The sequence below is a fragment of the Styela clava genome, chromosome 6, assembly GCF_964204865.1.
Source record: "Styela clava chromosome 6, kaStyClav1.hap1.2, whole genome shotgun sequence".
Lineage (NCBI taxonomy): Eukaryota > Metazoa > Chordata > Ascidiacea > Stolidobranchia > Styelidae > Styela > Styela clava.
In genome coordinates, this window is record NC_135255.1 from 15,316,461 (window position 1) to 15,334,350 (window position 17,890).

The window sequence follows — 17,890 nt, forward strand, 5'->3', positions numbered from 1 at the left end:
CGCAATGCAACGGATTTTTGTTAGGCCGTTTCCACTTGTACGTATCTTTTGCAGAAAGCCACCGCCACTAATACAAATGTGAGATCTGAGAAAACACACCTTCACGTTTTAAGCACTGCAGATTGCGCTCACCACGCTGGCGGTAGTGGGGTGTTATTTTTGGCGGGAGCTTTCTACAAAAAGTTTCTTGAACATTGCTCAATATAAGAGAAAAACGTGAGAATGTAGCCTAATGCTTGATTCAGCCATGGGTGGTTGGCCGTGAACTTCGCATAGTGATCGGAAGGTGCCATGGCCAAATCCGCAATCAAGCGAACTACCTTTTTGCTCTATATATAAAACGAAAAACCAAATTTTATCTTAAATACTGGCATCGCGAAAATAGATAATATGCCGCGACTGAACAATAATGGGATACTACATCGTGAGATGTCAGTGGCTGTTTATGCCCTATATGTAGAAAAAAAAGCGAAAGTAAGAGTCATATAAAAACATTTCTCGTATTGTTGAATATTACGTTTGCACAATCTTTATTAAATTTTGAAATACGTAAAAATGAAGCACAAAAATACATTTTCAACTTCATGATTGTATGAGATTTAAAAAAAAAGATAGATAACAAACTAAGGTATTATAGAACGGAATTATAATTTTCGTATGATATGTATCTGGCAATTTTGCTGTACGTTGTATTTTCTTTCAGAATATCTTCTTCGTTTTGGTTGAGCCTGTGAGTATTTCGTGGAACCGCAGTTAGAAAGTGTAAATGAAACTTGAATATGACAGGGTGGGCAAACAATGTATCGTATTCTACAGCTAAATTAACTAAGTTATGTCTCATGTGCAGGCAAACGAGTTAGTTTCAGCACTAAATTAAATACAGTTACGATGAATTAAATACTAAATTGAACACAGTTACAACTCTCACGATGTCATATTAAAATTACTTATTTAACTGTGTTCCCCGCATAATATTTCCCAAACAAGTCAGGAAAATTAGAGGCCATTAGGTAAATTCAAAATTTGACATTGATAGATGTCTTTGAGGGTTATAATACTCAATAACTGACAATTTTAAATTTGTATTAACGTTATTACTTCCCTCACTATTGAACGTTGTGTTTTACAATCTCACCAATATTTGAAATGGAATCCTGGTGCCCTCTGCTGTCGAAAATCGTCTATGTCTTCTAAAAACCAACTCTTTGGCGCCATCATCAGTGGAGATGGTATAATCTTCACTTTCAAATCCGGCATCGTTTGAGCCATTCTACATAATACAGTGATAAATATTATTAACCCTATTTAAAACTCAATATCGGTTTAAAGGTGAATCTCATATAACGGTGGATATAGACGAACACATTTACATATTAGGACATTTGATTATTCCATTTGTCATGTATCTATTTATCATTATCATTAAATAGGTCATGTTTTCCACGTTTTCTGTTCATTGTCATACTATGCTAAAAGTATCAAAATAGATACTAAAAATAAAACTACTAGTTAATTACGAGAAGTGTTTTAGTACTTTTACTGATAAATCCTGGAATCACAAACGTGAAGCGGTTGAATAATAAGAATATTACATTTTTATACCAAAAGTAGGAGCAAAAGGAAAGTTAAATGAGTCATAAACAATATATATTTTTTTAAAGACTTAGTGGCCGATTTTTCACAACCATAGGTATTTAACTGTTATATAATATTGAGAATTTATAAAAAATTCAATTTTCTTACATTTTTAGTTCTTGGATGGTTTCTTGATTTTTCTCCTCAATAAGATCTATCCATCTTTGTAGGAATGGTGAACTCTTTTCTCCGGCAATAACAACATTGGATACTAAAATGTTAAATGATATAGTTGATAAAAATATGATTGATTTTTAAAAGTTTTATGCCAATTATAAAACGTACTTACAAGCATTCCTCTCTTCCAAACTAACTATTGCTCCGTAATCAGTGATATCTTTGAATATAGGACGAAGAGCAACTGCGTCTACATCCCATACGATTCCACCATACATTACCACCGCATTCAGCCTAAAAAAATAAAATTATATATGTATATAAAGTATTAGTAGTATTGTCTGCCCTTTCTCCTTATCTTAGTTACTTCTTCGAATTCGTACATTACTCGAACGAGATAGTATCAAAGTGATAAATATATATATATATATTGAGAAATTTATTTGAGCTTTGATTAGTAAGACAAGAATAAAGTCCAGTCTGCTCATTCGCTATAAGTTCATTGGTTTTCGAGAAAGTACCCCATGCCTCAAGAAGTTTTTTGAGCATTTTTTTGAGAAGTTTCAAAAAGATATAATAGTAGCGAACCCCAAAAATCACACATCAATTTTCATTAAGAACCTCAAGGATGAAATCCAGCCTCGCTTTGCCTAATCAAATAATCATAAATAAGATAATTTTTGGGATAAACATTAAGAAAAAAACCTCAAACTCACTTCATTTTAAAAATGTATTCTTGATCCGAATTCGAATTAAATTTTCCAAAATCACCCTTAAATCTATGAATTGTGATACATGGGATTTCATGGTTAAGTCGAACCCATAAATAATGAAATGGTTCTTCAATTTGTTCTTCTGTTCCAAGAATATGGAATATAATTGAAGATGGCTTAAAAACACGCACTGCTGATCTGTAATGAATAGAATAATAAGCTGCGATGGACTCCGGTTTCAACTCAAAAATTTTGACTCCGACTTCATTTCAGAATTTTAAGTAAACGAAACACTAATAACAAAATATTTTAAAGAATGTTAGCCTCCTTCTATCAGATCATTTTAAAACAAATACTCAGTCGACTTGCATTTGAAGGTTTTCTCGGATATTTTAACTCCGATTATCACCATTAAAAATATAAAAAAATGACTCCAACAGGCAGTATTTAATTTTTAGACTCCGTTTACCACTGCCGTCTACCATTCTTGAATTGTTGTTTTAACTTGCCATATTCAATGCGCAAAATTTAATTTAAATTAATATAAATACACAATATGGCAATTATCTAACCCACATTATTAACCCATAAAAGTGGTTTTTCTTTGTAAAAAAAAAGTCAATTTTTTGAAATTGTATATGGATTACCTGATACTGAGATAATTGTGGTAATTGAACTTCTGAACGTCCCAGATAAAGTGAAGAAGATTCGGAATTCTTCGGTTTTGACTCGTTGTAGGTTGCGCACATTCTATTTTCTCTATGGATTTGGGAATTTCATCTTCCTAAAAATTCCAAGTGTTATTAGGCTTATTCGAAATAAGTATTAAGGTGTTTTATAGACACTATTTACTGGTATATGTTTTAAAAAAAAACTAAATTATTTTTATCGTGCTGATTCTAATTCACAAAAACTTCACATAAGATTTATTTCAGTTTCAGTTTTTTTTAAACGAGTATCTAAAATGAAAATAATATTTATACAATGAAGCATTAAATGCGTTGATCTAAAATACCATCATACAAATCAAATTACGAAGTCTTAAATTTTGTCAAGATAAGTATTAATCACTAGTTTACTTTTTCCCCTTACTGAAAACATACATTGTACATATAGAATGAAGTAAAAAATGCATTTTGAGGTGAAAAAGACGTAATGACCCAGTACCGTGCCGCAAAACCTATGAAGTAGTGGCAGAACTTTCTATCATCTACGCATTATGAATATTCTTACATTAATCAATTTCTAAGTAAGTATATTAACTATGAATTCGTTTCAAGTTTTCTTACCTTGATGTGATATTGTCCGAACAATGATCGCCTCACAATTTGTCCAAATGTTGAATCAATTTTAATCATTTCATCTTCGGACATTGCAAGTATCGGAGCGTATTCCAGTTCGCTGAATAAAAAAGGGGATTTATTAACAAATTAGGTGAATTTCTGCGTGGTACGAACTGCAAATAAAATGATTACATCAGTGAGTATTGTTGTCGATACTACAAACAAGATTAAACTGCATTAGGTAATAGAAATCGATGTTTCTGGTCTTTAGGTTAAAAAAAACTGACATCACTCCAGCTCAATCGAATTGTACATAATCAGGTGTTGATGTTGTGAGAGTTACACAACAGGGTGCCCGGTGGCCCAATTTTAAAATGGATCTAGAATACCGTAATTGTCATAAAATATTATCAGACATTTATACAATATGCATTGTATAATATTTACTACTTTTAAAACTAAACATACAACAGCAATTCATCCACTTTTTCAGTCTCGAATTAAAATGGATTGATAATATTAAATCATGGCAACGCACGTTTCCCTCAAAAATCATTTTTTCTCCGCGATTTTGAAAAAATCTTTTTGTAAACAAAATAAAAGATATATGTAGTTACTATCATTATATACTTACAAACTATTCTCATAGAGGTGGACACAATAATTATCAGATAAATCCCAGTTTTTCGTCAACATCCATTCCATGCCATCCTTGTAGTTTGGTCTCATCATAGAGTATTCATCAACGTAGATCTCTATTTGAGGATTTTCTTCATGAAGTCTGAAATGTAACAGAAATGCTAGAACAATAATAACACAAAGTCTGTGCATTGGTAAGAGTGTTTGTATGAATTAAAGTAAAATAGAAACACCTCACATGGCTCATATGAAATTGTTAAAAAATAATATATACAGGCTTCTAGTGCCTTTTTCCATTTTTAAGTAATGAAAATATGCAATAACAACAACAATAACACGAAAATTGCATAAATCGGTCTATTTCGTGCCCATTAAGAAACACTGTAGGGTGTGTCAAAAATAGATGCAAATAAAGTATACTTACAATTGATTTATATTATATTCACAAGAAGACAGCATAATTAGCAAATACTTCAGCACAAAATAATTGCATAGATATTGTATTTGCATTTCATTTTAAACCTGATGAATATTTCATATCCTATTTATTGCTCAAATTATTTTTCACTTCCTGGATTGTTACATTTGTCCAACTAAATAAAAGACAGTGTGTATGTGGCGCACAAGAATATCATAAAATATTGAAATCTTCATCCATCTAACTCACCTAACAGGAAGATGTGTGCTGTGTTCATTCCATTCCCATGGCTTAAAATTATGATAATTTTCAAACCATAACTTTAAAAATAGCGAGCCAGGTTCCGACAACATTACACTGTTACCTATCAAACAGAAAAACAACATGAAACCTTTAACACAGTTGCATTGTATAATAAAGGAAATATTAAAAATTGATTTTAAAATTGCTGTGTGCGTCGTCAGTAGGACACCGTTTGTAGTTGTATATATTCAAGATTTTATTTTATAAATGAATTATGAAAGTGAAGAAAATTCAATCTTTAATCAATTATCTCAAATATAATCAATGATCTAACTACATATGTAACTTACCGTAACATCCCTTTTTCTCTTTGCCAATAACAAATGAATTGTTCATCAAATTATCCATTGGGTTCACGAAATATGCGTTGATATCGAGATAAATTCCACCAACATCGTAAAGTACTTGCATTCTGAATATATTGCAAATATGAAGTTTCTGAATAAACACCATTTTATTTAGGGCTACACAGCCACTCAGTTATCTTCTTGATCTTTAAGTCTCGAGTTGATCGATATTAACTGGCGAGCAATGGCCCTAATCCGGTAGGATCCCAGTACATCGGCGCATTTCGTCGACGATAACTTTATTTAGTCTAGTTGGGTCACAGAAAAAATAATGAACGATAACGGAACGGTCTACACTCTACAGTTTAACTTTAGTATACCCAAAGAATAATGCAACAATCTATTTTAAATTTTAATGCTCTCGGTAGAACAGTCGCCCATGAAATAAATGTGCGTTTTGGACAAAAAGTGGAACCATATATATATCGTTTTGGTATTATTATGTTGTTTTTACTTCTGTCTTTAACTACTGTACCCATTGTGTTGAAATTTTCAGTAGATAAAAATTGTTGTTGTCGCTAGAAGTCTATTGCTTTTTTTCATATCAAAAGTTTTATGAGATTCGTTTTTCACTATGAATATTTGTGTGATGACGTCATCACAATTAGAAATTGCACACCAAGGGGTGGTTCCGCTTTCGCATCTTAGTGCTATAGGATGGTCTTTCAAAGTCGAGAAGACTAGCGGTACTGTGGATAATTTGATACTTGTAGGCTACTACCTTTGGCCTTCAATATATTAAAGCATTGCTCTCAGTCTCTTGTCATGAAACAATCAGCAGAGCCCAATAGCCACGCAGGAATAAATCATTTTAAACTCTACCTCAAAATATCGGACTGATGCTCAACATGTGCAAGTCTGTGACCGTAAATGAATTCACTTGGTTTGTGGCGCTGAATTTCTAAGCACGGGACTTCGGATTTGAGTCTCTCCCAGTATTGACCAGTAGGTGAGTTCTCCAAGTCCATGTGAATATATAGTTTCTGTGGTTGCTGAATGGACGCAGCACTCCTGTGGTAAGAGAACAAAAATATCCAACTTGTTTATATCACGTTATAGTATTGCTGTAAGATAATTAGTTTCATTTGCGAAATTTCCAAAATGCTGTATTTCCCCGAGGGTAATTATGTGAACCAAGATGGCGTACACCGGAACGTAATATGTGTATCAGGTTAGGGTTAGGCCATGACTTTATTACATTACATTATTATTGACTTTATTTTCCTTATTACGAGTTCGGGGACTAGCCCAGTGCCTCCCGTAGTATTTGTACCTGAAATTGTAGCCTAACCCTATCCTGGTACACATTAGGCTTGCACGTAATTTACGGATTTACGGAATTACGTAATTATTTGGAGTTACGGAAGGGAAGTTACGAATTACGTAAAGTCGTAATTATTGCATTGAAACGAGCTTTCTTCAAAGCAGTCAATTTCGTCGATTGCGAAAAATGAAAGCTCAACTAGTAGAAGAAGTTGGAGTTCCGGTGTTCGCAGCCGTTTTTCTCTCTTTCTCTCTCGTTACGTAGGTGAAGGAAGGCATGACGCGTTGCCATTTACTAACCTATTATCAACTTATCTGGCATGGCCAATGTAAATTATTAACGTAGTTGAGGGGGAAGAACTGAGTAGGGCCGTTTGACGCCAACACACCTGGTTTTAACTTCTCCCGCAACTTAACCGTAGATAAGGGATAGAATTGCGTTGAGACCGATTGACGCCAACACACCTGGTTTCAACTTCTCTCGCATCTTATCTAGCATGGCCATGGCCAATGTACATAATAACCGTAGATAGGGGGAAGAATTGTGTTAAGACCGATGGACGCTAACACGCCCGGTTTCAACTCCTTCGGGTAAAATGACTAATGAACGCAGGAGATCAATCTATCAAATAAGGTCTATCAAACATTTGTATCCATTTTACTTTTATTTATTATTTACTTGTTCCAGTTTTCCGTTACTTATGGTATATATGTTCCGTTTCTATTTTATTCTATTTTATAGTCACGCGTTTAAATAGTGGGAATTCTCCACCAAGTGTGGAATAGCAATGCTTAACCATTCTTTATTGTTAATATCAACACTTGATATATGAACATGGAATATCATACTGTTTTTGGCTGTTTTATTTCAGACTTGGGGTATAAACAGAAAAATATCCATAACCTTTCAACACGACGATCTTGTGAAATTTGACGAAGAGCTTTCGCGACGAACTGGAACCAAATATAGCGAAAAGAGCGATTGATCACTCGCGCCAATACAACGCCGTGATAATTGATGTCGCGCTTATCAAATAGCAATATGACGACAAAAGAGAGATTACGTAATGAACTAACGCAACTTCGCCTTTTCGGCATCGGTAAAGCGATTGAGATGGCAGAGAAACAACAAAACGAAGGATTCCTCGCGGACCGCTAAAAATTTAACTGCTATAATATATAATCCTATATGAGCCAGTGTGTTTATTCTGTGCGAGATCCATTTTCTATTACAAAATCTTGATGTTCTGTTAACGGTTTTATCGTTATATATCAGTCCGGACTTGGCCTTGCTCATGATGTTTTTCACAATTCCTCGCAATATTTCGGCCATATATGATTAACTGTCTTACCAAATGCGGCAACTTATTTTGATTTATCGTCGACGTGAATACCACCGGCACTCGACCAAACTTGTGTCAATCTTGGCCGATAGGAACGCCGGCTTGAGTTAGCAAATAAATGTCGTGAGTGTAAAATAAATGTCACAAAATGCATTGTTTTGCGATATAACTTAGTATTTTCGGAGAATGCATATCATATAAGTTCGGTATTTAAATTATACGCAAATAAATAATATTTGATCTAAATTTATCGCAAATAACGTTATAAACATTCAGTCCGCGAAATGATTAAATGTAAAATGAAGCATGGTAATCGGAATATCGTCAATAAGTCGACATCAATAATTATTATTATAAAATGCTAACAAGGCAGTAATGTCGGATAATGCAGAAAACGCTGCAAAAACAAGTCTTCGTCGCGAGGAAATCGCAAGTATAATCAAACGGGAGAATACTCTCGTCGTTGGTTAATAAATTAGAAACCCGTAATTTTTATTCAGTACGAAAGTTGATTTTAAAAAACTATCTTTTCCATAAATATCCGTATACCAGTGTCGGTAATGATAAAATTGATCGCAGAAAAATGGGACGGTTAATTTGCGAAGGTGATAAAGGAAAACCAAAGCTAACACAAAAGATAAAAATCAGAATAAAATTAATTTGAATTCACTCCTTGATCTTGTCTTTAACATCTGCCGCCGGCGTGTAGTACTGCCAAGAATATGAAAACCCAACTTCAATGTCCCATTCGGAAAAGAAGTGGATTCAATTGGTTGTTATGATAGGTTTAAATGCGTGAAAAAATATCGCAATTACGGGGTTATTACGTAATTGATTTTGCCGTAATTACGGAATTGATTTTTGTCAATTACGTGCAAGCCTAGTACACATACTACGATACGGTGTCCGCCATCAAAGTTCACGTACTTCGGCAGTACTCACCAGAATCCCTTCAAATTTCCGATAAATTGACAATATTTGAAGCGTTAAAATTATCGCTTCAATTCTATGCAGCGTCTATAGCTCTGGAACTTCAGAGACCAGCGTGCCTTTGTTTATACTGATCAGTTTTCGTTGTTTCAGAGCGATGCCCTGCCTTGGACAAAGTGTTATAGGCAAAAAAATATTGACACATGTAATATCATATAATATTGGCAATAATCATAGATCAGCGTAAACACGTCAGATGATATGGTATCGCTGGTTGGAAATGCCGAAACCGACAAATACGATTATTTTGAATCTAATTAAAGATTGATTGCAAAGGGCGCGACGATGCGCGGATCAAACAATAGATTGTTTGTTTGTCATGTTGTTAAAAATCAATCAAAACATTTCCTCACCTCAATGATAAATATTGATGAAGTTTCAATTCCAATTTTCCAAACCAGACGTAATGAACAATATTTGGAATCCTTCGACCAAGATCTTCACGACAGCGTATTTTTGAATAAGATGGAATCTCATTTTGTGATATTTCCATAAAATTTGCATTCGAAAGATATCTGTAAAGTTTTCTTTTCGTTTCTTCCAGGTTCAATTCATTTTTCGATAAAATTCGAGGTTTTTTGACTTCTGGTATTATATCAGGAAGAATTACAAAGTTTTCGACGCCGTTGTTGATCACTGGATTCCAATACAATGGTTTTCTCGTTTCCTGATTTTGAATTATTTTCTTGCTCTTTCCAAAAACGTCCGCATTTTTATGGAAAAACAAAGTACATACAGCGGAGAAAAATATAAGTTGGATGTTTTTCTTTTTAAATCTCACGTTTGAGAAAAATCTCGGAGCATTCATTGTAGTGTGTAAGATCCGTAAACTGTCTTGAATATACAAAATTTATCTAATATATAAAAACCTAGAACTTACAAAAAAACATGTTCTCAGCAGTTTAAATATCTAACTTCAAGAAGCAGTCAAATTAAACGATATAATTTCAGGTATGAATACTACGGGGTCACTTGGCTAGTCTCCGAACTCGTAAGAGAACTAAAATAGGGGAAATTGGGAATAAAATTATGGCCTAACCCTAACTTAATACACATACTACGTTTCCGTATTCGCCATCTTCACATACTTCGGGAGTACCAATTAAACTTGGCATCGTAATTTGCAAAACAAAATAGGTCTTACCATAAAAAATAACCACTTAATCAAGTTAAATTACCTTATAGCGGCGGTTACGAACAAGTATGAGAGTGAGAGTGTGTTGGATTTATCTTTTCATTTGGCCCCGAAAGATATCTAGCCTGCATTTTTTCGTTACGACTAGAGCCTCAAGACAAGTAATTATTCGGGTGGCATTCTGTGAATCGAGGATGGATTTTTTCTCCTTTGATGGCGCCAATAATTGATAGGCGGAAAGAACAAAGTAAATCTTGCGCCTCTGTTTTCGACGATTTCTGAACAAAAAGGCAACTAATTAAATCATTAACATAATGCATTCAAATAAGTGCTTCAATGATTTGGATTCAATTAAGAAACATCGGGTCAAATGTGAAATCAGTTCGTCTTATAAGACATGAAGTATTGCGTCATGTGTATATACCATTTCGAATCGAATAGTAAATTATTCGAATCGGTTTAAAGCAAAATATCAAATCGCCGCCTTCTTGTTTTTTTTCCGCCAATGGTCGAGGTAAATTTCTCAATTTGTTTTATCGAAGCCCTATTTTTTCAACACAATTCTGAAATATGACTCTTTTCTGTGTAGTGAGTTATTGATGAAAACGGGTTTTTTATTGTGTGTGAACGCTCAGGAATCTGCCTGAGTGATGTATTCTATATTTTCAGTAATTTATGTGTCTGGAGGACCTAATAAAATAAGAGAGTTACATACAATTTCATACTTTCCAAGTATTCGAGATTTGATTCGATTCGAAAAAAATATTTGATTCGATTCTGAAATCATCAGGTGTTCGAAAATGCCTAGCCCTAGATATAACACAAGATACTTGTGACTTCTTGAACTGCTTCAAATTGTACAAAACATAGGCTTGTTTATTGACTTTGGTCGATCCTAATTCACTCTAAAATGCAAATTTAATTGATTTGATAATCAAAACAATTTGCAAATTCAAGATACATTTTATGCACTCTATCCCCGAAGGTAAAGGAAAACCGATCTCTGTACATTTACAAACACGTGACTAATTCGCACAAGCTGTATCCTATCATAGAAATACCTTAATTAGAGTGAATATAAATCTAGAAACCGACATATATATAACGAAAATCGTGGAACATTTAAGACAATTATACGACTGTATTTATTACATGAGAAATGTTGAAAGTCGCTTATCGGTGAGAGGTTAAAGCATCGAGCTTACTGGAAAAATCGGCTGACAAGCGACGTCGTTCGTCTCATTTTCTTTTTGTATGATGATTTATTTCATCACTATTTCATCGATTATCGTTTGTGGAAAGAAATACAAAAATTAATACTGCATAAACAGGCAAAATATCCAATATGGAGCAATCTGCAAATGTGAAAACAAATAATCAACTATAAAAGGTATCTTGGAATACTTTGCTGAGTACGACTTTGGCAAACGCAATTAATAACTTCCTAATTCAAAGTTATTTCCTGATTACGTGGTGACTACCTTTCAACTCTTCCACTGTTACTTAATTTTGTTAATATAAATAGCATTTAACTGTTACTTCGTTCATTTTTCTAGTTGAAATGATGGTAACTGAATCAGAAAACTGCTGAAATAAATGAAAATGCTATATTCCTACAGTCCACGGAAAATTTTTTTTTAGTAAGGGTTTTAATGTTCAATACTGTTAGCGAGAATCATAACGTGTTTCTAATTTGATGACGTTTACGTTGTTACGCAGACGTTGCAAACGTATCGACGCAGCATTATTGCGACATAGTCTTGTTTCTCGATTAATCCCGGGAATTCTAAATTATCGCCACGCTGCTTCGATGAGTTGGCACCTTCTGTCCTTGTATACAGTGTAATCTATTGCGCTAGGAGTTGTTTATCGTGTTTAATATTGGATTTACTATTCGCGGTTAGGATAAACGATTCGAATTGAAATTAGTAATTGGGTTTAAAATCAACGGTTTATACTGGAGTTGTAATATAATGTAGGGATACAGGTTAGGGTTGTAATATAGTCCAAATAGAATGATAAATGCTGTTTCTTGTATTTAGTCACATAAGTTAAGTTGTATTTACTTTGGATTATAAATTGTTGAATTGAGTTGCCTGGAGATCCTAAACATTCGGTATATAAATATTGTTTTATCTTGTATGATTTATTCTGTATTTTAGTATTGTGAATACTATTTTATCCTATGTGATTTAATCTGTACATAATTGTGACATATGGTTATCTGCTAATTGATGTGAATTGTTATTGCTTGTAAAATGGTAATGCTGTTATATTTGATTAATTGTGCCATATAAGCTATTTAGTTTTATCTATTATTTTGGCAGAAAACCGTTCCATTAACAACGTTCCTTTACGTTCCTCATACCCGGTATCAAGATTTACGTTACGTTCCATTAACAACGTTCCGTTTCCGGTACCCGGCAAGTTCTATTTTCCTGATTCATGTTTCGAGATTTGATTTGAAGTGTCTGTTGATTGTTATTAAAGATATTCACCGATTTCAAGTTGAATTATATTGGGGCAGCACTTGAAAGGCACAGAAGAATCTGGTGGCACTTTAACCGCTGTTTACAGACTTTAATTGCTTGAAAGCACAGACTAGTTGTAACAATTAACCGATATAAGTTTGGGGTCAGGACTGGGGTATTGGGACGCGTTTTTGAAGTCTCCAATCTCTTAATGTGCGTGAGAAGTAACCAGGCTACATAGAATCGAGCGCAACAAATACCAACAATAGAAACAAAGGTTATATAACTGAATATTTTCATACACACTGTTGTGGTGTATGTGCCGCGTTTTATGGGGTTTGAGAACATATTTTTTGGTTGCTTACTATTTATTGTTTATGACTCGTGGATACCATGTCTAGTCGAAATTTCTATCAGAAAAACATTGTTGGCTTTTGTATCTTGTTAGGAATTGCAAGCGAGTTACAAGCAAGTATCAGTCTTGGTACATGTCGCCTTTCTTGCGAACAAAATGAAGAAGAATTGCCTTCCATGGAAAGGGGACCTCCCGGTTTTACGGGAAAACGGGGACCAAAAGGAGAGCCTGGAATCCCTGGCCCTCCGGGACCACTTGCTTCTCTTAGCGAAGAGTGTGGAGCTATTGCTGAACGAAATCAGGAGTTGGAACGTAAAATTGAGGAAATAAATGGTAAACTACTCACAAGCATATACATGATGGACCTGTATGTAATAAATATATTATACGATAATACAAAATAAAAGTGATAAAATATACTTCTGATAATAAAAAGATCGTATTATAAAAAACGATATTTGCGAAGCCGTCTAGCAATATTAAAATAAACAATTGACTCGCTCCTGTTATACGCAATCTAGAGTCGCAGTTCTTACCACTTCATGGCGGCTCCTGCCACGAACGAACCGCGGTGTCTCTTGCCATGGTTTTATGGCGCTATTGCCGGTATATTGACAAAGTCATGTACCAGGTTTTAGTTTATTATGCGGAATTATATCTACTCCAACCTGAAACCTAACCCCAAATCCATCAAAACTGTATCCATAATATAAATGTTTTAACTTACCCAAAGTTTGTCACCATCAGGGGCAGTCCTGCCATTACAGCCCACATGCCTTGGTTTGTGGCAGCACAATTTTACGCACCATGGTTTTCAATTTGAAATGGTGGTACCCCGTCTCACGCCATTAGTTTGTGGCAGCTAAAAAGGCAGCCACCATGGTTTGACCATAGCTGCCACGGTTTGGAAATCCCTCCATGGTTTTGCGGCAGATTCAGAAGCCACAAAATGCCTAAAACTGCACTTGGCAATGTATGCTATATTGCTATGTAAATTCTTCCAACTATACTTTAGGTCGCATGTTCCCGCGTGACTGCATTGAAATCAAGAAACATGTCTTATCGAGTGGAACGTTTGTCATTTATCCGTTCCTCGAATCAAGGAAAGGAATCCAGGTTTATTGTGACCAAGAAACAGACGATGGAGGTTGGATAGTAAGTGAACTCTCTACCCGTATATATATAAAGAATTGGATATTCTCGTAGTATGTGAACCAAGATGGCGGACACCGAAACGTAGTATTTGTACCAAGTTAGGGTTAGGCCATAATTTAAGGTACCAATACTACGGGAGTCACTTGACTAGTCCCCGAACTTGTAATAGAACTGAAATAAGGAAAATAGGAATAAAATGATCTCAACCTGGTACACATACTACGTTCCAGTGTCCGCCATACTACGGGAGTACCAGGAATTGTTTAGCGTTTCTTATATAGCAGTAGATGTTTATACCAATTTAGTACAACAGTAATCGCATTAAAGTGCATTAAAAAGCATTTCCATTAAATCAGAGATGCTTCAAACGAATTGAAAGATCAGATTCATATCGATTTGTGTAAGAATCCATGTATGGTTTAAGATCGCAGCCAGTCATAGCTAAATTGAATTCTCGCGTTCAGGAGAGCCATACAAAAAGTACTCACTCCCGAACTATGTGTATCAGGTTGTGATTAGGCCATAATTTTGTTTCGATTTTCCTTGTTTTAGTTCTATAACGAGCTCGGAGACTGTCGGCGTTAGCCAAGTGAATATCTCGCCTGTCCATAGGTTTCAGTCCCTTTACACAAATTGATGTAAAACAGGCGAACAAAATTAGTTACCTCCATATTGGTACTCATAATTCAGGAGCGCCATACAAAAATCTCTTCTGCTAAAACATCGCAAGTTGAAATATCTGAAAAAAGTCCTTTCAAGTCGTTTCAAAGTCTCATTCTTTCGTTTCAAGGTTATTCAAAGAAGACTTGACGGAAGTCAAGATTTTTTTCGTGTATGGGACGATTACGTCAAAGGATTTGGTTACAAGGAAAGAGAGTTCTGGTTAGGTTAGTTGTATATATATACGTACAGAGTGTTTAAAAATTTACGCAAAATTAAGGTAAAATTTTTCGTCATGGCAACTTAAAAAAAGTAACTGTTAGAAAGCGTCAGCCGTGAAATATTCAAATTGGCATTTCAACGTAATTCAATACTTTTAAAAGGTGTCAGTCGTTGAATGTTCGACGTAGCATTTCATCTTAACTTCTTTTAGTTTTGCGTTACTTTTTTAACACCCTGTATATATATCTGCCTGTGTAAATTATGTTAATAATTTTTAATCAGAAATTATGTAAAGAAATGTCCACAAATTTATCATATCCGTACAATATAGAAACTACAGTTATTATGAGATCGTCCGTTCACTTGGTGACCCTCAGTTATCCATTTCTTATTTCTTATTCGTACCCATTAAAACATTCATAATTCTATCATATTATTTATTGAGTTTGAATTGAATTACATAATAATTCAGTAACTATAGGTTGGGGTTAAGCGAGAGTAACTATCTTTCATCGCTCTATGCTTTGCGCAAGTGGTCCCGCACGCATCAAACGCAAGGATGCTGTAGTAAGAATAAAAATGACTATCTTACTTAATTCCTGAGTCTTGCTGCACAACAACATTAACGCCAGACGAAATGTTACAGAATTAAATTCGTGTTAATGTGCAGCGATTGTGACAGTAAAAATGCTTGTCTGAAGAAGTCTGACCTGTTACAGAAATACATTAGTATTAGTGTGCAGCAAAACAAGAATTAAATAGAATAATAATTCAAATTTTCCTTAACGCAGGTCTTGAATATATTCATGGAATCACTAGTAACTCTACGTATGAAATGCGATTTGACTTTTTCACTAAGGAAAACACAACTCTCTTTGCGAAATATAGGTAAAATATTTATACACATATATATGTTTTACAAATATGTCAAGAATTAAAATCAATAAATAATTTTACTATAAACTCAGTTTGACGATGAAAAATGCAATACATAAAAATTATGTGTTCTTACAGAAATTTCAAACTTGCGGGAGCGGAAGACAGCTACAGAATAACTTTAGGTCGTTATACGGGGAACGCAGGTACGTTTGACGACAAATTAATATGTTGCATGCACACAAAATGTCAGAAAAATATTATCTTTTATTTAATATTACGAATATCTAAATTATCCATCGAGTAATAATTTGAGGCTAAAATAGCTTGGGACACTAAGATAAGTCCTGAGAAACGGTCTGGTTGTAATTAAGAAAAGGTTCGAAAGTTCAACTTGACAATTTGGTAAATACACACAGGTTTAGGTTGGTGATTGAGACTTTACTGTATTGATTATATGGGGCTCCCGAAGTATGCGAACCAAGATGGCGGACATCGGAATGTAATATGTGTACTAGGTTAGGGTTAGGCCATAATTTTAGGTATAAATACTACGGGAGGCTCTTGGCTAGTCTTCGAACTGATAATAGGACTAAAATAAGGAAAATTGGGGAAAAATTATCGCCTAACCCTAACCTGTTACCCATGTTACGTTCCGATGTCCGCCATCTTGGTTCGCATACTTCGGGAGCACCGATTATATTAATGAAAATCTATGGTAATTGAAAAGTTTTTGTTGGCCCAAGATTTTTTACCCTTAAAATGGGAAAAAAGTTGGGATGTGACACTGTTTTAGTGTACGATTTACATAACATTGCACAGCCTACAGTGAGAGAAATTATCTGCTAGGTTGTCTACATCGATTTCGGTACTCCCGAAGTATGTGAACCAAGATGGCAGACACCGGAACGTATTATGTGTATTACGTATTATGTTCCGGTGTCCGCCATCTTGGTTCACATACCTCGAGTGTATCTCATTTTCGCCTACCTAAATGTACATGTGATATAGGTGATTCGATGGCACACCACAACAATAGTCCATTTTCTACAAAAGACCAGGATAACGACAACAGTCCATTGGAACATTGTGCAGAAAAATACACTGGGGGATGGTGGTACAACATTTGCCACCACGCTAACCTGAATGGCCAATATCATGCAACAGATACAAAAGGACTATCATGGTTCAAATATGAAGATAATCACACACCTTTCATTGAATGGGTGGAAATCAAGATAAGAAAAAATGAGTGAAAAAATGGAGACGATCAGCTGACGTATTGATTAAGTCGTATTACTGACATTGTTAGCATACTGAACACTGAAGAAGACTTTTAAGCCATAAACCCAATTTCGACTTTAGCATGGAAAAGCAATTCCACCTCTGCCAGAGGAAATCATGTTTGCAATCTCCTTTCCATACTATAATTATTTTCAGTAGCAATAACCCCATATATGTATATGTATTGTGATGGTGACACGTAATAATTTGATGTTCTATTGCAGTGATTTCAACCGCGGTTTCGCGGCACTCTATGCGCCAGTGCTGTCCAGGTGTTCCGAAAGTATCATTCAAATCTGGAAGTCTATTATATTCATATATGTATATTGTTTAAGTATGATTAAATGTTCATTAGGTTTGTAAGTATTATTAAACATGCTTCACTTTAATTGTCATGTCCTAGGTCTATTTGTCCAACGTTTAAATATTTCTTTCCAAATAGACCGGATTGCCAAGAAATGTGTTTCTGCTGTTTGCCATATTTAATTATATAAAACCCTTCAGGAATTTTCGTTCGAAGTCACTTATCACTGGTCATACGTCTGAGAAATTTTGTTGCTAGTGAAAAAAGACTAAATGTATCCAGTGTTACCCTGTATCGTACATAAGCAATTCACTCGCTTATACTATACATACAATAGACCTGAAATTCTTGTCAATAATGCGCCAATCGACTCACCG

The 17,890-nt window shown here is 34.7% G+C and overlaps 2 protein-coding genes across 3 annotated transcripts; one reads left to right on the forward strand and one right to left on the reverse strand.

Moving 5' to 3' along the window:
• Positions 1-470: 470 nt before the first annotated feature.
• On the reverse strand, positions 471-10,256 carry LOC120330833 (uncharacterized). 2 transcript variants are annotated; one of them, XM_039397785.2, is made up of 12 exons: positions 9,405-10,254; positions 6,278-6,466; positions 5,399-5,520; positions 5,055-5,169; positions 4,383-4,529; positions 3,755-3,866; positions 3,113-3,249; positions 2,469-2,663; positions 1,925-2,046; positions 1,744-1,846; positions 1,136-1,270; positions 471-728 (listed from the first exon to the last, which is right to left on the reverse strand). In XM_039397785.2, exons 1-12 carry the CDS (start codon positions 9,857-9,859, stop codon positions 632-634), a joined length of 1,929 nt encoding a protein of 642 aa, XP_039253719.2. In that variant the 5' UTR covers positions 9,860-10,254; the 3' UTR covers positions 471-631. The 2 variants fall into 2 exon arrangements, with proteins under 2 accessions (XP_039253719.2, XP_077970083.1); XM_078113957.1 differs by lacking the exon at positions 471-728 and having other exon boundaries at positions 1,921-2,046; positions 9,405-10,256.
• Positions 10,257-11,862: 1,606 nt separating this feature from the next.
• Positions 11,863-17,788, forward strand: LOC120330835 (ficolin-1-like). The gene is made up of 7 exons (XM_078113885.1): positions 11,863-12,302; positions 12,514-13,345; positions 14,028-14,167; positions 14,958-15,054; positions 15,841-15,937; positions 16,064-16,131; positions 16,937-17,788. Exons 2-7 carry the CDS (start codon positions 13,051-13,053, stop codon positions 17,179-17,181), a joined length of 942 nt encoding a protein of 313 aa, XP_077970011.1. The 5' UTR covers positions 11,863-12,302; positions 12,514-13,050; the 3' UTR covers positions 17,182-17,788.
• Positions 17,789-17,890: the final 102 nt, after the last annotated feature.